Source organism: Harpia harpyja, chromosome 9 (assembly GCF_026419915.1).
Source record: "Harpia harpyja isolate bHarHar1 chromosome 9, bHarHar1 primary haplotype, whole genome shotgun sequence".
In the NCBI taxonomy this organism is placed as follows: Eukaryota; Metazoa; Chordata; class Aves; order Accipitriformes; family Accipitridae; genus Harpia; species Harpia harpyja.
This window is the reverse complement of record NC_068948.1, coordinates 1,537,026-1,558,196: the sequence shown is the minus strand read 5'-3', so window position 1 is coordinate 1,558,196 and position 21,171 is coordinate 1,537,026. Positions and strand designations below refer to the sequence as shown.

The 21,171-nt window shown below is 53.8% G+C and overlaps 1 protein-coding gene across 2 annotated transcripts; it reads left to right on the top strand.

Annotated features, from left to right (window-relative positions):
* The first annotated feature begins 613 nt into the window (after positions 1–613).
* On the top strand, positions 614–20,405 carry TCF25 (transcription factor 25). 2 transcript variants are annotated; one of them, XM_052796718.1, is made up of 18 exons: positions 616–826; positions 1,946–2,113; positions 4,406–4,480; positions 6,433–6,557; positions 8,117–8,182; positions 9,321–9,403; positions 9,981–10,111; positions 12,695–12,794; positions 13,720–13,813; positions 14,852–14,944; positions 15,577–15,682; positions 16,077–16,236; positions 17,267–17,354; positions 17,930–18,088; positions 18,754–18,844; positions 19,180–19,259; positions 19,851–19,923; positions 20,159–20,405. In XM_052796718.1, the coding sequence occupies exons 1-18, from the start codon at positions 644–646 to the stop codon at positions 20,318–20,320; spliced, it is 2,037 nt and encodes a 678-aa protein (XP_052652678.1). In that variant the 5' UTR covers positions 616–643; the 3' UTR covers positions 20,321–20,405. The 2 variants fall into 2 exon arrangements, 1 of the variants encoding a protein (XP_052652678.1); XR_008236616.1 differs by lacking the exon at positions 20,159–20,405 and having other exon boundaries at positions 614–826; positions 17,845–18,088; positions 19,851–19,921.
* The last annotated feature ends 766 nt before the right edge of the window (positions 20,406–21,171 follow it).

Sequence of the window (21,171 nt, the reverse complement as noted above, 5' to 3'; positions counted from 1 at the left end):
GGGTGGCGAGGAGCCGGGCTGGAGGGTGCTGGGGGGGTGTGAGCAGCCCCCCCCCAGGGGGTCAGGGCTGGGTGTCCCACCACCCCCTTCACTCCACCGTGGCCCACTTGATTGCGTGCATCCCCCCCCCCCGCCTCTGGCCACCCTTCCTGCCCCACCCGTGACCCCACGCAGGGCCCGTGGGAACACTCCCACCCCTGTTCCCCACAGCCCCGGGCCCACCCCAGGCTATCCCCCATGGCTCTCCCCAGCCTGCCCCCCGGCTCCCACCCGTGTCCCCTGGCTGTGCCCCGCCGTGACCCTTCACAGGAGCCGTGGGAAAGTGCAGGGTCCCACGCTCCCCCACCCCCCACCCCCGAGACATATTTCGCGCGGGGCGCGAAGCAGGTCCCGGCCCGCTGGGCACTGCGCCTGCGCAATGGCGGGAGGGGGGGCGTGGCGCAGGCGCGGTGGGGAGGGGCCACGTGGAGCGGGGAGGGTGGCGAGATCCGCGCAGGCGCAGTGCGGCGGCGGGACGGGGGGGTGTGTGTGAGTGATCTGCGCAGGCGTGTCGGCCACCCGGGCGCATGCGCAGTGGGGAGGGGCGGGACGGCGCAGGCGCGGGGGGAGGGGTGGGCGCAGGCGCAGTGCGTCGCCGGGCTCCATGTCGCGGCGGGCCCTGCGGCGGCTGAGGGGGGAACAGCGGGGTCAGGAGGAACCGGGCCTGGGCGAGCTAGGCCTGGACCCCGGCCCCGAACGCGGTCCGGAGGGGTTGCCGCCACCAGTAGCCGCCGGGAGGGGACAACGTGGGTCGGCCCGCAGCGGTGTCAGCAACCGCTTCGAGCTGGTGAGGGGTGACAGTGGTGGGGGAGAGGTTGGGGCCTGTGGGGTGGTGGTGCCCGGGGCGGGGGGGCGGGCAGCGGCTGTGGGAGGGGGCAGCTGGGGTGGCAGTTACTTGGGGGGACTGGCTGAGGGCTGGCAGTGACTGTGAGGGGCTCAGTTGAGGGCAGTGACTGAGGGGGAGATGGGGGGTGACTGGAGGGAACGGGGTGGGGGGGGGCTAGGTGGCAGTGACCGAGAGGGGTGACGGTGACCCGTGGGCCGGTGGCAGGGTGGGGGTGACTGAGGTGACAGTTTGCAGGAAGGAGGGAGTGATTTGGGGTCAGCGACTGAGGTGGGACTGAGGGGTTTGGGATGGTGGGTGACTGGGAAAGCATGAGGGAGACTCAGCTGGGGGGTAGGAAAGGGAGGGAGTTGGGGTGGGATGGAGGTGTAGGGAGGGCTTGAGGGGGCAGCAGCTGGGGCTCAACCGGGAGGGAGGCCTGGTAGGGCCTGGGTGGTCTGGGTTTGGATGTTGTCAGAGCTGGGCCTGAGTATCAGGGTGGTCAGACAGTGGGTGAAACCGGTTTTAGGAATGTTCCTGCCACCTTCCCAGCCCCTCAAGATCCTGGTGCTGGAGGTTGGGGGTCAGGCAGGCCCTGATGGCACAGATGGCTCCTTGGGGTGACAGAGCCTCGTCCTTCCTCTCTGGGCACCTTCGCCAGCCCCAGCGGTTCCCTCTCCTTCTCTGAGGTTTGGCTGTGTGAGCGTAGGCAAGGCTGGTTTCGGAGGCTCTTCCCGAGGAAGAGCAGAGTCCAGATAGGGCCGTGCTTTTTCTGCCGGCCGTGCTGTGCAGTGGCTGCGTCGTCGTGGCCCTGTGCTCCCCTGGAGCGAGTCGGTGGGTGCAGGGCTGTTCAGGCACCCGCTGGGCGACACGCTTGAAATGAGGGGTTATCCCCATCCGTCTGCTGGAGAAGCCAGTTGGGCAGCTGAGCCCTGCGCTGCTTCTGCAACATTTTTCTCTTCTGTTTGCAGGTGGGAGTGGAACAGATGAGATCCCTAGGGAGTTCTGTCCCCTGGGTGTGGGAGAGGGCAACGCGTAGCCCCGCACCAGCTGTTTCTGCAGCTTGTCCGTCTGTTTGCGCAGATCACTGCCGAGGAGTCGGAGGATGAGCCGCTGTCCAGAGAGGAGCAAGCGGATGCCCGGCTCAGCGAGCGGGATGCAGCAGGAGGGAACAATGAAGGGGCTGTAACTGAAGAGACTGAAGGCAATGGGCAGGGAGATGGGGAGGAGGCAGAGCAGCCGGACCAAACGGTAACTAAACCGCAGGGATCTAGCAATGATGGCGGTCACCATATGAGGTGCAGAGAGAAGGTTTCTTATCTCCCTGTCTCTGTGTGTGCTGAGGAGCTTTGTGGTGATGGACAAGTGTGGTTTTTCCCCCTGCACCTGGATTTTGTCAGAGGCTGAGGATGTGAGCCTCAGGAGAGGGATGCACACAGGGAGCTTAAATCCAGGTGCTTGGGGCTCCAGATCTAGAGGAGAACAAGCAATTTGGTGCTGAGGGTTGGGTTTGTGCCTGGGATCCAGGGAGATTTTACAGCCACAGAGAGGAGGTTCCTGAGGAAGACCTTGTGCCCTGTCCTCACGAGCACTGAGGTCGGGCAGAGCGTGCGAGAAGGAAAGCACGCTGGGGTTCTGAAAGGGAGATTGCTTCTCTGCTCCCTTCCCTGCACAATTAATTGAGTTTTGCACTGTATGTGGGGCTGGGCTGGTGGGTAAATGCTCAGTGAAGCGTTTGTTTTGGTGTGGATGTTGTGAAGACTCCAAGCAGTGGAAACTAAACACCGAACTTGTTCTTCCCTCTAGTGTTTTCTTGTTGTTTTGTGTTAAGAATCCCTCCTGTAATCTGTATCAGCTCAGAAGTGTCTCCTTGCAGAAGCACCTAAGGAAAGGGGCACTTCAATTAACGATCTGACATTGCAAGTCTAGCCCATATCTCGCTGGAGATGAGGGTTGGGGGGAGCGAAGGGGGATTGGCCCTCTGGCCTCACCCATTGGGTCTCAGCATTTGGGGTGTGTGCCCGTGGGTTTTGGGTGCCAGGTGGTATGGCCAGAGGAGCAAAGACCACTGTCTGTGCATGGTCCAGCTGTGCTGGTGGCCTCAGCCGGCCCAGGGGCTTGGGAACGCTCGATGTGCGGCGTGAGCTCTGCTCAGTTGGTCCCTATGTGAGCAGTGGCTCCAGCGGGCCCTGACCCAGTGAATTTGCTGCGTAAACACTGCAGGGTGCACCGGCCGCTTCTCTCAGCACTTCCCAGGTAGAAATGTGGGAGCCCTCGGCAGGCGTCTCCCTGCCATTTGATAGAGCCACATCGGGCCTGCACGTTCCCCTGGTTCTGAAATCTGCTCTGGAGCTGTAGGATTGTTCTGGTAATGCTGTTATTCTCTGTATTATGTGCGTAGATCCTGGAAAGGTGCTTTTTAGCTCTGTACTCCCTGGGGAAGAGCCAGCATGGACAGCAGTGTGTCTGTCCCGTTAGGGAATGCCATGCAGCATCGTGAGCTGAAGTAGCTGCATCTGCAGTGAGAGGAGCCTGTATTGTGTAGTGCTTTCAGGCAGGTGTTGGTTTCTGTGAAAATCAGAGTGACTGATTGTCCTGCTTTCGGCTGGGATAGAGTTAATTTTCTTTCTAGCAGCTGGTATAGTGTTATGTTTTGGGTTCAGTATGAGAAGAATGTTGATAACACACTGATGTTTTCACTCTTGCTAAGTAGTGTTTATACAGAGTCAAGGATTTTTCAGCTTCTCTTGCCCAGCCAGCAAGAAGGCTGGAGGGGCACAAGAAGTTGGGAGGGGACACAGCCAGGACAGCTGACCCAAACAGGCCAAAGGGGTATTCCATACCAGGTGACATCATGCCCAGTATAGAAACTGGGGGGAGATGGCCGGGGGTGGGGAGCAGATCACTGCTTGGGAACTAACTGGTCATTGGTCAGCAAGTGGTGAGCAATTGCATTGTGCATCACTTGTTTTGTATATTCCAATTCTTTTATTTTTATTGTTGTTATTATTATCATTATTAGTTTCTTCCTTTCTGTTCTATTAAACTGTTCTTACCTCAACCCATGAGTTTTACCTTTTTCCTTCCGATTCTCTCCCCCATCCCACTGGGTGGGGGGGAAGCGAGTGAGCAGCTGCATGGTGCTTAGCTGCTGGCTGGGGTTAAACCACGACACTGATGAAACTGTCATGCTCACTAGAAAGGCAGAAATAAATTTTATCCTAGAGACTGAAGGAGGGCTGAAATGTTTCTTCCACACCTGGCGTATCTAAACTGTTTCTTGCCTGATTTTGTAGTCTTGGTCATTGATGTGAAAGTCAGCTGAGGTTTAACCCTTACTTTTGTAAACCATGGGTGCTTTACTTCATTTTCTCCTTGTGGCTTAATTTCCACTCATTGACAAAGTTGAAAGGATGAATATGGCTTTCATTTAAGGGCCCTCCTGGCATGCTGAGCCCTGTGGGAAATGCTTTTCTCCCCACGGAGCTTTCATCCCTGCGCTCTGTGGGCGTGCTCTGACGGCTGTTCCGTTTCTCTTTGCAGCCTGTGTTGAGTAACAAGCCACGAAAGAAAAAAAAGAAAAGGAAAACCAAGAAAACTTCAGCAGGGGAGACTCTGGTATGTCTGCATTTGCTCAGAGTTAGTGACTGTGCTAATTTCTCCATTGGGCTTGACGAAGTAGCAACTCTGAGGCAGTCGCAGAAAGATTTGGAGGCAAAAATGCTCCTTTTTGCATTGTACTCATTTAAAATTACGAAATGGCAATAGCAGCTTTTGACTGTGGTTCTTCAAGCAGCCGGGGCTGGCACAGCTCTGCTGCAGATGCTTAGGGCTGAAATCCTCACAGCGGCATCTTCTTTCATCTCTGCTTCGAGGCTTCGCGCGGGAGGGGGTACAGTGCGAGGAATTTTGCATTTTTCATTCTGATTTCCTTGCCCCACTTAGGTAGCTCTCCTGGCTCTGCAGAGCCATACAGAGCTCTCGCTGCCAACCATCATTCACGTTCCCTTCTCCCCCGTGCACCTTCTCTGTAGTTTGACATCTGATAGTTGAATGTTGACAGGAGCTTCTGCTCATGCATTATCGGCAAACGTACTGCCAAGTGCTCTTCCCGCAGGACCTGCTCTGTCCCCTCAGTGGTGAAGGGAGCAATGGGACGGTGATTGTCTCTGACTAAGCTGTCTACCCCTAGGGAGGTGTGCTTGGGGTGAGAACTTTATCCAGTGTCTCTGTGTGTTGTGGATAAACTGTAAGAGACAAATGTGTATGCTTGAATATACTTTACCTACTTGAGGGAGGCTAGGAGACTAAAGGGATTACAGTCATTGGTCTTTTAAGTTCAACAGAAATGAAGGTTAAGTGGGAACTAATTTTCTGCTAACGTTTAAGAGTCTTAACTGTTTACTTGGGGGAGATCCTTTGCTAAACATCCTGAGCTGCAGTATGCTGAAGTGCTGAATGGGTGAGCCATGACTCCGGTGTAGGTGCCCGGCTGGCCGCCGCCTCCTTGGGAATTCAGCTGGGTGAGCTCAGAGCGAGTTACTAAGGCAGAGAACCCGATCAAAGAGCCCGTTTCCTCTCCCAGTCCAAGAAAATGAGAAATAGGGTGACAACTGCCAGCTGTAGGCTCTAGGGAGACTTCATACCCAGAAAGAGGCAGTTTGCTTTGCTAACTAGAGATAATACTACCTTTGTTCAAGCATTTAAATGCAAAGCACATTATAAACTTCATGTAACTACTCCACGCGGAGTGGCTATATTTAGCTGGAAAAGGCAAGCTTGCAGGGCTGTTTGGGTGTCATGAATGGAATTCTGTGTTCCACCCACATACATCATGAGGAGGATGTGAAACGGCCACATAAGAAATGCATCACTTGCTATTTGTGGGGAAAAACAGAGGAAAATCAGGATGAAAGTGTTATACAACTGTTGAGTGTGCGCTGCTGGATATATTCTTTGGGTTGTTAGAAGATGGGGAGAGTGAGAGTGCAATACATTAGAGCTGGGTTAAAGTCATGCGAGTGATACCTTATTACAAGGGTCACAGCAGTAACTTAGTGTTTCCATGGAAAGTAGATGGTAAAGGCTGATTATTTAAACATTTATGATTAAAATCAGCACCCCAACATTTTATGATATTATAGGGATTGTAGTATAAATAAACCAGACAAAGCACAACGAAGGCTGGGTAGGAAGGGGCAGACCAGAGACCAGACAGCCTGCCAGCTCTTGTCCACGCTAGATATATTCAGCTGCCATGTTCAGACTCATGATGGTGTGAAGAGCAACAGCCCTATGATACCTTGAGCAAGCAGGGAAGAGCAGCTAGCCCTTTCGGAGGCAGTTGGGCAGGGAAGGCAGGCTCTGGGTGGGATTCCTGAGGGAAAAGAGGGCTGAGCGGAGAGTAGGAGGCCTCAGTAAGAGAGTGGTAGGGGCACCAGTGTTGCGCATGGGTCAAGACAAGCCGAAAGACCCGGAGGCAGCTGGATGTGATCTCCACTGGGTGACATGTGTGCTGTGGTGACTCATTCTCTAATAACTGCCTTGTCTTTGCCTGTGCCTATCTTAAGGAAGACAATGACCTGGAAGACATCGACAGCCTGCTGGAGAAGATTGAGGATACCAACGGGCTATCACAGCAAACCCAGAGTGGAATAATCGCTGGCAGCAGGCCTCTGCTCTATGTAGAGCACAGGTAGTGCTTGCTTCCTTCCTGATTTTGGCCTTGGGCATGACAGGGATATCTGTTCCCCCGAGGAAGGGAGTTGGGGAGCCTCCCAGTGTGATCTGGCCATGAATGCAGGACCTTGCTTGAAAGGGGTTGTGGTAATGGTTGTGTACAGCCCTGTTTCTAACCATTGCTCTTGGAGCTGTGTTCAGTTTTGAGCGGTGACTGGTATTGTCTGCTGTCAAGCCTGGTTTGAGTGGGCATCTGGACCAGATTAACCTCCAGAGGTGCCTTCCAGCCTAAAATACTCTGTGACTCTGTAGGAGAATCTCTGCAGAGCTGCTGTGAGTCCTGGTGCCTAAAGCTTTGCAATCAAACTCACCTGGCCAGGTGACTGGCTGCATTCAGACCGGGTGCTGTGAGCAGCAGGCCCCAGTACAGCATGTGCTGTGCAGTGCCAGGAGCTAATTTCACCAGGAAAGCAAGTTAGACTTGTCTAACCTTTCCCACATGTCACCATCAACAAAGTGGACTATGTGCCAATCGTGTCCAAGAGCTGGAGAATGAATCTGCCTCAGACTTGAGATCTGTAACATCTGGGCCTGTATTGCACTGGGAAACCTGTTAGGAATGGGCTGGCTGCTGTGTCCAGCATATTTCGGAGCCCTGGGCTAGCGCAGACACTGGCAGCTCTTTCTGGTTTTGGAGAGAACATTTAAACTTGTAGCTGGGACAACTTACCAGTCCCGGTTTTGAAACCTCTAGTCACGCTGCATCAAAACGGAGTCTAGGCTGGTGGGCACTCAGTGCTAGTGTAGCCTGTTCAGGGACACTGCAGTAAAGGCAGAATGTTTGTTTACCTAGAGGTGGTTTTAAACTTTGGTGACTTCTCTGGTCAAGTAAACATTATTAAGAAACCTTTGAGAGCTGGATAATCTCTGAGCAGGTGAGGGTTAGCAGTGCGGGATCTCAGCCTTTCCAATCCCTCTCTTCAAGCCCTGCTCACTGGACAGCAGAGAGAAACCCCTCTCAAATACACCTCCCTTCTCTGGGCCAAATGTTAGATCAAGAAAACTGTAGGTATTGTCATGCTTTGATACAAGATCTTTGTATTAAAAAAATGTATTCTAATCCTTGCCAGCCTCCATGCAGTGGTTAGGGTGCTTGCCCCGAATTGCAGGCTGCCAGTGCTAGACTTGGCAGCAGGTACCTTGTGTTTTCCAGGCACATGTACCCTGAGCGTGTGCTCCTGAGCGGAGGCTGTCCTGAGAGTATCCCAGACTAAGGCCCCAGCTGCCCTGGAGAGGGCAGCAGAAGTATTCCCCAGCTCAGCACCGGCTTTGGAGCAGAGCACGAAGGAAGCCTGTGTCTGATTGAACAGGGCTTTCAATGCCTCCTGTTCTGACCATTTTTAGTCTCTTTTCTGTGTGTTGTGTCCAATCAGTGGTGCGTGTGACAGTTCGGGGGCTTGGCCAGAGACAGTTTGGGGTACAGAGCACTTGGGGTTGATGGAGAGGACTCCAGTGTGAGACTTTTGGCTATGTGTAACTGACAGTAGCTTTTCTTTCTCATTTCAACCTTCTCAGAAACTTGAACCCAGAGAACGAGTTGAAGAGATACTTTGGGGCTCGCACTGTTCTTGGTGAACTGAGGTTAGTCCAGAATTTCATATTAAACCCTTTAAAAGTCTGAGTCGGTGTGTCTGTCTTTCCCTTGGTACGGCTTACTGAGTCCCCAGTGCCACACCTGGGCAGGGAATCCAGGGTTCAGGGTGTCTTACTTATGTAGTAGTCACTTGTTAGGACAGGAGAATATTTTTTTGTGATATATATGAGGGGGGGAGTAAGACTTCTCCAGGCTTTTGCTAGCATTTGCTTTTTCTTCTGCTAATTTCCCCTCGCATTTACTGTTAAAACAGCCTTCTAAAGTCCTTTCACTCAAATTCATAGAGTACAGACTCTTAGATTTTTTTTCTTTCTCCAGCATTTGTCTCTTGTTGCTATTCCAAAGTCTCTGATGTCTTACAAAGTGGACCCTGAATGCTTTCCAGGGGGTCTCATGCATGTGCTTTCAGGGGCCCAGGGAACCTACTGCTTCTTGAGTGTGAGGTCTCTATGCAGTTATCCATTGCACTGTGGTCAGTGTTAGCCAGAAAGTTCCCGCTTTCATGAGCTGGTTGAAAAATGTACACGTAAGAACGCTATAAGCTCAGAGCAGTGATGGTGGGAGCAGAAGCCTTCTCTGAGAGAGTCCGTGGAAGAATATTTAGTGCTTGAGGAAGAAGCAGCAGTCCCTTACTGAGGAGACATGACTTTCTTAGGGTAGCCTTGATTTCTGAATTCCTCCTGCCCTGAACCAATAAATTGGTTGCATTTGTGAGTAGGGCTTAAACTAGATCAGTTGACATTTGAAGGCACTGCTGAGAAGAGAGATGAGTCAGAGGGATATGGGGCTCTCTTAATTGGACCTGGGAAGCTGTTTGAAGCAAAGAGGCAGCTGAGAACTTGGCAGGAATAAAAACAGGGGAGAGAAGCTATTGAAGTGGAAATGCTGGAGGCACTGGCTGGCCCAAAGAGGAATGGTTCAAGTAAGGCAGAGCCTGAGCGAAGGTATGTTGTGTCTTGAAGGCAAACACGTTAAAGCTCTAGGCAAAAGCTCCGTGTGGCAGGGCTGCAGCTAGGGGAGAAGTTGGGTGTCTTTTTCCCTGAATCATACTTTTTCTGGCTGGTTTCAGCCCTCCTCATTCTGTTAGTACAGAGAAATTGTGACCTGTTGTGTTTATGTCCCTAGGCCAAGGCAAAGGCAGCGCCAGTATGTCCGCAGCATGTGGCTGACGGCTCCCAAGAACACCTGGCCGCGCTACAGCAAAACAGGTGAGGCTTTTGGTGCCACCTCCCGAAGCACCGTGCTGCCGCTAGCTGACGGGGCATGTCGGTCCTGTGCCCGTATTGGCACACATGGCTGCTCCTGCCAGCCTGGCTTTCCTAGAGCCTCAGCGCACAGAAACTGGAGCTGCTCTTATCAGCTGCCAGGCACAGGCTTTGCACTGGCTGATGGAGAAAGGGAACTGCTCATCAGCTGATGGAAGTACCTCCTTTCTCAACAGGGAGAACTCTGTCATATCATATCTTAGCATTTGAGGGGTTTTTTGTCCCCTTACTGGAGGTAGCAGGTGATGAGTACTTCCCTTCTTAACAGCAGTATTGCTGGATAATGAGAAATATCTGTGGGGAGAGAAAGCTGCCTGGGCTTCTTGGGTGGGTTTTGGACTTTGACTCATGAGAGGAGGGAAAGGAGTGAAATTCTCTGGTTGTTTCTGAAAACATGTCTGGCTTTGGACCCAGTGATGTGAATGAGCTTTCTGTGTGATAAGAAAGCAGAAGGGCTTCTCTTGCCGCTGTGCTCGCAGGCTGGCAGCAGTGGAACCCACATCTCCCATGCACCTTCTAGGTATTACCATGCAGCTGGTGGACACCAGGAGGGGAGTGCAGTACTTCACGTTCGAGCACCATCGCGAGTACCAGCAAGTGCAGTTCAAGTTCCTGGATGCTGTAGAGTCCATGGACCCCAACAACATTGTGGTATGTTGTGAAATTGGGTTGCCCATGCTGTTGCCTTCTGCATTCCTGCAGCCCCTTTCCCTGGCAGGGGAGGTGGGCTGATGCATCCCAGTGCTCTTTTTTTGCCAGTCTCATTTTGAGCAGTAGAGCCCTGTGTCCCCTCTGTGTCGGGCAAGGCAGCGTTGCTTTCTGAGCTCTGCTTTCACGTTATGGATAAGATAAGTGACCACCCTGGTGCAAATGAGATCCAGTGGCTGGTGGCCAAGCCTCAGTGGCTCTGCCCGAGAGCTTGCCAGGTAGCCATCTGGAAGAGGAGCCTGCAGGAACTGACCGTTTGGCTGAAAGCGTAGGGATAAAGCTCCCTTGTCTCAGCTCTTCAGCTGGGAAGGGAGAAATATTGTATAAACTGATCTTTAAATGGGAAGCTAAGCTAACAGCTGTTGTATTTATAAACTCTTGCATGGATGAAAAATGTGTCTTTTCTTGGTATTTCAGCAAAACAGTCTTTGTGTTGAAAGTTCTTCATGTGTGTCCAAGCTCATTAAACTGTATGGTAACATTTATAGTTTGTAGCGATAAGCAACAGTAAAATTGAACCATAAATGAGGTATTTTTACTCTGAAAACCCTGGCCACATGAGCTCAGAGACACGCCCTGGAGAAGTTTCTTAAAGAGGCCATTGTCTACTAAATAAAGTTTACTTCCTTCTGCTTTCCCACCCTCTGCTCATGGCCACTGCTCTCTCCAGCTCATCAATTCTGCCTGCTGACTGGACTGAGGGATTCACATTAGATGATGCAAGGTAATTCCTATGCAGCAGTGATCAACCTGAGAGCCAGCGTCCTAAGGACAGCTCAAACATGGTCTCACACCGCTGTGCAGAGCAGGACAGGTTTTCCGTGGTACATTTTAGTCTTTATGCTCTGTCCCTGTTAAGTGGGTCTGGCTACATTTGAAGATATCCCTACAGGTTTAGTCTTCTACTTTTCTATTAAGGGTAAAATCTAACAGATGGGTTTGCTGATACCAGAAGTACTTCAAACCCCCAAGCAGTTTATCTATGATAACCACAGTCTCAACGTAGCTGGAGCCCAGATCTGCCTTGCTGCTGTGGTTTCAGCATGAAAAACATTATTTTTGGGGGGGGTCCTGCTCAGTGAGCGTTTTTTCTGCTCTTGCTAGTGGGTTAAAAGGGTCTTGCTGGTGAAGTTGTAAAGTGCGTGAAGAGCACTTTTTCCCATCACAATGACCCTAGGTGCTCCATCCCTTCCGAAAAGGAGGACTAGAAAGGAACTTAAGAGCAAGCAAGGAAGAGGTAGAACGTCAGGCAAGTGGCACAGATGCAAAGGTCCTGGGCTGGGACAGCCTAGAGCATAAAGGCTTTGTACTGCAGGTGGTCATGCTGGCTACCATCCTGCAGATGTGCAACTTCTGGTGCTTTTGAAGCTGTATTTTTCATTTTTTGGGGGGAAAAAAAAAAAAATCCCAAAACTAAACTGTGAGGAGATTTGAAATAGCTTCAGTATTTTCATATTGAAACTGAGTTTTAGGTACTTGGAAAAAGTAGCCCGTTTATAATGTAACTGGTGAATGCAGAGGTTTTTCAGGTGTGGTTAAACTTCTGAAGCCTGGAAAAAGATGTTTTTAATCCATTACCATTCAGGAGCTGGATCCTGGAATTGTAATAGATGTGTCAAAATGTCCTCTCAGTACTCAGAGGAAGCAAAAGCCTGATCAAATGCTCAGAATTCTTAAGGGGTAAAGAATAAAACAAAAATGTAATTATGCCTGCTGCCTGCATCTGGAATATTGCATGCAGTTCTGGGCCCTCACCTTCAAAAGGATATGGTGGAGCTGGGAGAGATTCAGAGGAGGACAGCAAAGATGATCAAAGGCCTGGCATGGCCTCAGCGCTGGAAAAGCTGGGTCGGCTAGGATGGCGCTGGGAGGGAGCTGCCTGAGGGAAGCTGCAGTCGAGGGCTCAGATCCTGTATGGGGTGGGGAGAGATCTCTCTGCTGTCCCTTCCAACACAGGGACGGAGCTGGCAGGCTGGGATTAAAGGAAGTTTTTTGCATTGTGTGGTTAAGCAATGGCTTTCTGTATTGCAGAGCTGGGGTGCTGGAATGGTACCTGGGTCAGTAAGCGAACAAATTCACGAGAGGAGACACCATTAATACCAATGGCATCTTTGACAGTGGGGGTCCCTGAACCCCTAAAGTTTGGCAGCTTAGAGTGTGCTGGAGTAGTCACGTGTGCCCAGCTTCGTGCCCTCTTTCCCAGGCATCTGCTTTTAGAGACGATGCAAGATGGACCCCTACTCTGACCCAGCGTGACTGTTCTTATGTTCTTTTAATCCGTAGTTTTAGCCTTTCAGGTAAGGTGCGTCCCTAGCCTCGCACTACAGTCTGAGCATTGGCTCTCTTATGGTGTGGGACAGGATTTCTTCACCTTCAGGCCCAGGGGCAAGAACAGCTCCTTTCTCTTACGCGCGGTGTCAGGACATTTGCTTCCCTGCCACACTTACAGAGCTTGCCTCGTAGGCAGAGTGCGTGAGAAGCCAGTGATTTGTGCCATCGTGTAATCAAGCTCTTGCTCTTCTGTAGCTGCTGCTTCAGATGAACCCGTACCACGTGGACTCCCTTCTGCAGCTCAGCGACGTGTGCCGGATGCAGGAGGATCAGGAGATGGCCCGTGATCTCATAGGTAAGAGCTGAGGTGAGAAGCAGATGTCCTGGCGTGAATTAGTAATCAAAGGCTTTTGGTTCAGTTTTGGTTTCATTTCAACAGAGAAGCAGCAAACCAGAAGGGTTGGTTTGGCTCCCTGTCTGTGACTCTGGGGCCGTGAGCGCTCGGCCTTATGTGATCCTGCAGACCAGCAACTTTTGCTGGAGGCTTTTAAATAGAGCCGGACTTGTTTGTCTGGGGCAAAGCACATCAGCGTTCACCTTCAAAATGAACGGAAGGATTGTCTGGTTGTGGCGGGGTCCCACCTGTAGGACATCCCTTGCAGGAGGAGGGTCTGATTTAGTAGCTATGAGATACAACAGTGTGAGGGGCTGCTCCAGGAAGTGTACCCCCTCTGCGGGGAGCCTGCCCAACCCTCCGGGCCAGCCTGCCTTGCCTTCCTCCGACCAGCACCTTGCAGCTCAGCATGTTGGGCTCTGATCCTCAGGACACCGCAGGCTGCGTGGGGGGCAGGAGGCCTCCTGGAGGATGGCTGCCCCTCAGACTGCTGTGCTGCAGTCTCGGGTGTCAGATGTGATGTTTGGTAACCGGGACGTGTGTTCTCCAGCGTGATAGAAGGGGCCAGAGGCAAAGTGAGGACAGGATCTTTGGCTTCCCTATGTGAAGGTAGTTGTGGCAGAGGCATCTGTACCAGCCTCAGTCCCAGACCTCCAGAAGAGTTGCTTTTCACAACCAGAGCATGATCTAATGCCTGCAGACAGGAACACGGCTTGTTTGCCTGGGTATCATGTACTCTGAAGTAGCTTTGTGCATGGCTAGAGTGTGAACAAGCTTATTTCATGGGTGCCAGAGCTCTCAATTATCAGTGTCTTCTGGGCTAAATCTGAGCCGTGTGGTGTGCCGGGGGGGTGGCGTGCCTTGACACTGTCCTTGCTGTCTGCAGAGCGGGCGCTGTACAGCCTGGAGTGCGCCTTCCACCCTGTCTTCAGTCTCACCAGCGGGACCTGCAGGCTGGACTACCGGCGGCCGGAGAACAGGTAGGCGGCACGCCTGCCTGCCCCGCATCTGCCGGAGAGCTGTTGCAGCGTGCCCTGGCCTACTTTGGCCACAGAGACCCAGATTCACAATGTCTGCTGCGTCATCCGTGCTGGCGAGGGGTGGCAGGGGGACCTTGAATGTCCCTTTCTGTCAGAACAAGCTCTGCTGCTTGGCAGTCAGTGGCAATGCCCCTCAGCAAAGCAGCAGCAGGGCTCCTGAGATGGGTGCTGGGGTACCAGCAGCTCTTGCACTGAGGTTTCTTTGCAAAGCATCCTCTTTCCCGAGGGATTCCTTATTGGAGCGTTAACTCTTCCTCCCTGTCACATCCTTCTGCAATTAGTACCCGTTAGCTGAAAATGGTACTTACTTTTGTCACAGAAACACTCGCTGCGTGTTTATGGCTTTGCTTGGTCACTTGTGTGCTGCTTGCCTGGCCTTCATCCCCAGCACTCGTGCTGCTCACAGCCTGGCTCTTTACATAGTGACAGCTCTGCAGCTGCGGGGAAAGGTGACTTTATTCTGGGAATTTTCCAGTCAGCTGACCCAAGTCATCTCTCCCAAACTGCTGTACCTGGAGGTTGCTCAGATTTCCAGTACCTGCTCACTGACGGGCTTTGTACTGTCTGTGACCTGAATGCTGTGATCTGTAACACCAGTCTGGGCATTAGTCCTCCCCCCGTACGTGTTGTGCACGCTCTGCGTCCCCGTCTCTGTGTGGCTGGGTGGGCTGGGACAAGGCAGGATGCAGACTTTGGGGATTTACTTGTTTGTCTTGTCCTGAGTTGTCAGCCCCAGTCTGCGGAGCAGGCCGTGGGTTTGCTCTCCTTATAATTGCACAAACAGATTAAAAAAAAAAAGAGATGGGAACACAGGGGGGTCTGTGGCACCCCGTACTGCACCAGGCTAGGTTCCGTGGACCCGCTGGCTGCACAGCAGCACTGATGCTCGGGGGACAAGGAGCTGGGGCTGTTCTTGAGTGGCACGAGGTGCTTCTCTCCAAATCTGGCTTCTAAATCCTGTTGCTGTTCCCCACACAGGGCTTTTTTCCTGGCTCTCTTCAAGCACCTGATGTTCCTGGAGAAGAGAGGCTGTCCCCGGACAGCCCTGGAGTTCTGCAAGCTGATTCTGAGGTAGGTGCCCCTGCCAAGGGCTGCACCCCATTCCTTGCGGTATGGGGCAGGGCATCTCAGGCTTGGGGGAACACGCTTCTAACAATGCACCGAACCTAACCCGCGTGGGCCAAAAACCCCAGAGGTGTACTACTTCTCCCAGGCTCAGTGAGGGCTTGTTTCCACTCCTTACAGATGCGGTGTCACAGGTTAGTTTTGGGCACATGCTCTTACCTGTGGTGCTGCTTTGGAGAGAGGTGATTGTTGAGGAGGAGGCTTAAACTGATGGGACCAGGGTGGCTCTTGCTCTGGACTGCTGAGCTGTGGGCCTGGCTGGTCCACAGAGCCCAGAGTCTCTGCGGAGCAGATGTACAGCAGTGGCTTCAGCCTGCTCGGTTTGTGGCCATTGATCCTTCTCCTGGGTGGTGACGGGGGCCATCACCCCTCTGCAGGGACGCAAACCAGACAGGGCGTTGCACCATCACTCCGGCCATGCAGGAACGATCGTGTTCCCATTATCTCCGCTTGCTGAGTCACGGAAGCGCTCTGGATGCTAGTGGGAAAGTCTTGCTTGACTTAGAAATGAGGACAGTTACTTCAGCTTTTGTGACACTGATTTTGTTTCCTCCCCTTGTGCTCGCCTCCCTCTGAAGCCTTGATCCAGAGAACGACCCGCTGTGCGTGCTGCTGCTGATCGATTTTCTGTCCCTCCGAGCTAGAGAATACACCTTCCTGACCCGCATGTTCCAGGAGTGGGAGGTGAGTTGGCAACAGGCAGCCCTGGCCAGAGAAGGGGCAGAGAGGGGAGAGCTGGTTCCTGGGGCTCTCCCCACCTGGGCTGGCACGCTGTGCCACAGAGCCTGAGGTTTTCGTAAACAGGTTAGCCCTTTGAGGGCTGTCTCACAGCCAGGCTGGCATCCCAACAGTATCAGAATGACCCGTAAAGGCTGGGGTGTTTGTTCTTGTAATGCTGGTACCCTGCAAACAATTGTACGAACTCAAAATTGCTTACTCAGTTGTGGGAGCATCACGCCAGCGGCTGGAAAGTAACTTAATCCCGCAAGCAAGAAACCCCACCCTGTGTGCAGCCCAGCGACATCGAGATCATTCTGCATAGCATCATTTCTCGGTAAATCTGTCTCTGATCCTGCAGAGTCACCGGAATTTGTCCCAGCTGCCCAATTTTGCCTTCTCGGTGCCACTGGCCTATTTCTTCCTGAGCCAGCAGGAGGAGCGCTCGGAGCTGGAGCTAAGCCAAGCCCGGGAGAGAGCCGCCCGGCTCATCCAGCTTGCATTGATCATGTTCCCAAGCGGTAAGTCTCTCCCCACCGGTAAGTCCGTCCCCACAGGCTTTGTCACTGTTTTCATCTCTGAGAGTGAAGGCTGGATCCCAGGGAATCAAATGCAGAGGCAGCAGTTTGCCTGTGGGTTGCAAATGGCGTTCGCCTCTGCCTGTGGGAGATGGGAGCCCTGACTCAGAGGGTGACGGAGCTCGGGCAGACCAGCAGTGGCAGGTACACTGCTCTACCTGCGTCTGGTGTGGTAGCGGTGGGATTCAGCCATCCCACGCCCTGCCATGGCAGGGCTGGTGAGAGAACAGTGGAGCTGGGTAGGGCCCCCGCAGCCGTGAGCTGTGTTAGGAAGAGATCAGCGACTGTTCTCCTTGCTGCGCACCCTCGTCGGAGCAGCTGATGCCCCTTCATTAGAGATGGTCACGGGCATGCAAGTTGGGGGAGGATGAGAGCCAGAGTCTTGGAGCAGGAAAACGTTTCACCCCAGGGTTGCCCAGACCAGAGACAGCAAGTCTCTCTTGGCTTTCCCTCTGAGGCACTGCTCTGCTTTAGATGTGCTCTCTATGGGCACCCATCACCCTTGCTTTCATCCAGTTGGTGCTGCTGTCCATGAAAGGAGATATATAGCCCCTCTGGGCCCAGAGCAGGGTGTGACTTTATAGGCAGGAATAACCAGCTCTTGAACAGAGGTTTAGTTTGTGTTGGCTGAAACCATCTTTTTTGCTGCTTGTCACGGTGACTGAAATAAAACCCTTGTTCAAGTTCAAAGGCCAGCCGCATTAAGTGTAGAAAATTGCACCTTATTTCACTGGGGGGATAAAAAAGTTTGTTTTTTGTTTACTCTGGATCTGTTTCCATCATCCACACAGAGATCAAAACACAGCATAACCCCCAGCAGCATCCTTGCACCCTCCTTGCGTGGGTGGTCATTCAGCGCCCTGGTGGGGTGCTGGCCCCCCAGAATGGGGCTATCTCTGCAGCCCTGGCAGTGGTGGCCGGTGGTGCTCCTTGCCAGGCTGTTGAAAGCAAGCTGTCTGACTTTCTCCTGCAGTTCTTATGCCGTTGTTGGATCACTGCAGTGTGCAGCCCGATGCCAGGGTCACGTCCCATTCCTTTTTTGGGCTGAATGCTCAGATAAGGTAAGCCCTGGAGATGTTCTCAGTAAAGAGAAGGAATCGATTCTGCCGGTAATGGGGCCTTTGCTTGCTCAGGCAGCTAATGGAGTTACAAAGCTGCAGAGGAGAGTATTTGGTTTTCCTGAGTAGGCTGCTAGATGCTTTGATAATGGATTTCCATAATGGCCACCAGATAATGCTAGTGGACCCGCCTCACCTTAATGTGGATGGGTCAGAAGTTCATACCGAAGCTTGTTGGTACATGTAGTAAGAGAGAACAATGTGTGCATGCTCTCAGGGCAGGCTGTCTCCTACCAGTCTGGATTTCCCTGACACGTGGTCCTCCTAAACACGCGAGTGGTCTCCCCCTCGGGTCAAGACAGCATTAACTTTCGTCTCATGGCTATGCTTATCCCAAAAATAGATGGAGGCAGAAAAACTGGTGAAGGTAGATGGAAATAGCAAAGCAGGGAGCCTGCGATTCCTCCCTTAGTGTTCTCACGCTGAAGCACAGTGCAGAGACGAGCCCTTGCCAGCCCGCACAGGGACCTGCAGGCGGGAAGGAGGAGGGTGCCCTGAATAACAAGTGTCTCCCGCAGCCAGCCTCCCGCCTTGAACCAGCTGACGTCCCTTTACGTGGGAAGGACTCACTCCCTGTGGAAGGACCCAGCCGTCATGGCGTGGCTGGAGACCAACGTCCACGAGGTGTTGCACATGGTGGATGCCCGGGACCCGCTGGTGGAGGAGTCTGAGCACAAGTGAGTGCGGCTGGTGGAGGTGAGCGGCTCTTGTACCAGGCATGGGTGCTGAAACACGGGGACAGAGCGGGCCGAAGGGCTCTGCAGACAAGAGGAGCTCTGTCCTGGGCTGCAGCGGTGCTGGGGGTTGCTCAGAGCCCCGTGTCTGCAGATCTGATGGTGGCTGCTGATGCCAGGGGTTACACCATGGGGCCAGGAAGGCAGAGGCTTTTCCCTGCTTTGCACAAACGTGAATGAAGAGCTGCGGCTTTTGCTCACTGGGGAGTGTGTGCTGCTCTGGCTTCACCCAGCCTTGGCCATTGCCTGTGCCTTGGAAATCGCCCGGAGAGGGCGGAGGGGTTGCTGCTGGTTGGGAAGGGCACAGATGGCTGCACAGCTCGGGCATTTATTGCACAGGGCAGGTTAGTGCTTAGAAACACTTTCCAGCTCTGAGAAGCAGAAGAGAGAGGCATTAGGTACAGTGTCCCTGAGCTGTTCTCCTCTTTCCTCCGGAGGTCAGCAGCTGCCAAGTGACTTTGGCTTCGCTATAGGCCAGCTCCGTCCGATACGGCGCATCCCCCCAGAGCCAGGGATGAAGCTGATGATGCACCTAGAGAAGCAGAAATGGAAAGCTGGCTATGCTGAGGTGTGCTCGGTGCAATCCTCTGTCCCCCTCCCTGCTTTAGGAGGAAGATGCGGTACCAGAGCGCACCCAGGAATATCTACCGGCACATCATCCTCTCGGAGATGAAGGAGGCCACGGCAGCTCTGCCTCTGGTGAGGGGCCCTGGCGGGGCACAGGTGGTGCCGCTGCGTGCGGCGTGATGGCACTTGCGTCCATACCGTGCGTGCGGACGCTGGGCACATCTTAAACCCCAGCCACCAGCAAGAAGCATCCGGCTGACCTCAAAGTGTCCTCTCTGTATGCATGGCTTCCTGGGGCGACACACGGGGGTGCGTGTGTGGGCAGGCCAGGCTGCAGCTGGTGCCCGGCTCTGCTGTGCTCCCCGAGACAAACGGCCGTCCAGCTGGTCCAACCATCTCTCTGCCTCGGTGTTTGCTGCTGCTGGTGACGCAGCCTTCACCCCTTCTTTCTTCTCCCCCCCCCACAGGAGGTGACCTCGCAGCCTGTGATGGGGTTTGACCCCTTACCTCCTTTGGACTCCATCGTTTCCTACACCAGACCAGAAAGGTACCTTCGCCACCCCTCGTTTCTGCGCTGGCACAGCCAGCATGTTCCCAGCACGCCCTCAGCCCCGGGCCTGGGTGCCTGTGGGTGCTTGGAGCTGATGTCCTCCTCCATCTTGGAGGAAGAGCAGCCTGGCTTGCGGTGCTCGCCGACAGGCAGAGCGTACAGGCAGGACTGGTCCTGCCGCTTTTCCTTGGTGGTCACCGTCGGAGACGGCAGCTGTTCACAGCCATTAAGGCAAAGGCCACTGAAAAACTTTGGCTGTTGCTTAACTGAGGTGGTTTGGGGTAAAGACAGGTTTAAGCGCAGCCAGCCGTGGTGCGCACAGACCGTTGAGGTGACGCCCATATGTTTCTTACGCACTGACCCAGCTCAGAGCAAACCTGGTGGTGCTTCTAATGGCTGCTTTGCCCAGAGGCTGGCCAGCTGCTGGCTGCCTGGTGTGAGAAATCCCCAAGAACCCTCCGGTACCCTGCTTTGGGGCTGGCTCAGGAGGGCCCGTGTTCTCTCCAGCATCTCTGCGCTGCCTCAGCCCCAGCGAGCGGTCGAGTGCCAAGTTGCCCCCTTAACCATGGTATGACTTCTGTCTTTCAGAACGAATCATCCATCCAACGAAAGCACTTTATCTCTCTTCTTCCGATCGCTGTTGCCAAATTTTAACTTGCAGGTATGTGCAGTCAGCTGCTGTGGGCAGATCAGAGCGCACTTTTGCTGTCGGTACACCGAAGTTCCCACTGCACAGTGTTTCTGCAAAGGGAGTGGCTCTTGGCATATGCAGTGTGTAAACGTCAGGTTGCAGAGCAGCCTGATGCTTTTTGGCAAGCGGCATTGTCTCTCTCCCTGCCTGCTGCAGACAGGCAGGCAGCTCCCTGCGTGGCCGCTCCAGCTCTCCTCTCTTGCAGGGGGACATCAGGCACGACGGGGATGAAGAGGCTGGAGCAGGGCAGGACCTTAACCAGGGGGTGAACAGGCTCATGGCAGCCATGCGGGACATGCTGGCAAACATCCAGTTTCAGGAACCCCCCCGAGACGACAATCCCGAAGGCGACGGGGACTGGGACTGAGTCGAGAGTGTGCATCTCCCCCCAACCCTCTGTAATCACCCCCCGCCGACTCGTGTCGCACTCCAATAAAGTCACACAAACCCCAGGCGCCCGCTCTTGCTGTGGGGATGAGCTCTGTCTGGGGGGCGGTGGGGGGCTGCCACCGTGGGCACCTTTCGCATCTCTCGGCAGGGGGCGAGGACTGTCTGAACGAGGCAGGACTAATCTACAGCAGCTGTCCCTCGGCCCCAAGTCAGCTTAGTCCCCTTCTGGCCTCCTCCAAGCACATTTGCTGTCCAGTTCGTTCCCCTGCCTGCTCTTCTCCTCGTCTTGTGTTTAATGGCCGGAGGGTTTTTTTGCCCTCTCCTGCGACTCCTGAACCGTGGTTGCCCTTTGTGCTTCCCCCAGCCTGAAGCCTCCTTCCCTCCACGAAACACTCCAGGCCCTGACGTGGGACCTTCCAGCTTGCTGATGAAGGGCTCAGGGTCCCCGCTCCACTGCCGCAGCTCTCCCTGCGCTACTGTAGGTGTGTGGGGAGCAGTTCTTCCTTGTGCTGCAGCCGTTTGATCGTGCTGGGAGCAGAAAGGATCCCCTCCCCTGCCTCTATTTTCTCCTTCCATCCCTTGTTTCCCCACCTTCACCTTGTAGAGCCAGCAATGAGGTCAGCTGCGCTCAAACCCTTAACTCATCCTCGCTGCCCGCAAAGCTTTTTCCTTTTTCTGCTGTGTAACGGTGTATATGTGGCTCTAATGCTGAGCCAGGCTGCGCTGCCCGGAATAAATCCTCCCCCCCTTCTGCAGCGCTCGCTGTGTCCATTCCCCGGGGAGCAGTGTGGATCACCGGGGGCTGGCGGGGATGGGCTCCGGCCAGCC

Excerpts from the sequence above, each read along its gene's own strand:
- TCF25 (XM_052796718.1), top strand. The coding sequence starts at position 644 with ATGTCGCGGCGGGCCCTGCGGCGGCTGAGGGGGGAACAGCGGGGTCAG. Across the intron at positions 10,112-12,694 it reads TGGACCCCAACAACATTGTG|CTGCTGCTTCAGATGAACCC; the intron begins GTATGTTGTGAA and ends GCTCTTCTGTAG. Across the intron at positions 18,845-19,179 it reads CCACGGCAGCTCTGCCTCTG|GAGGTGACCTCGCAGCCTGT; the intron begins GTGAGGGGCCCT and ends CCCCCCCCACAG.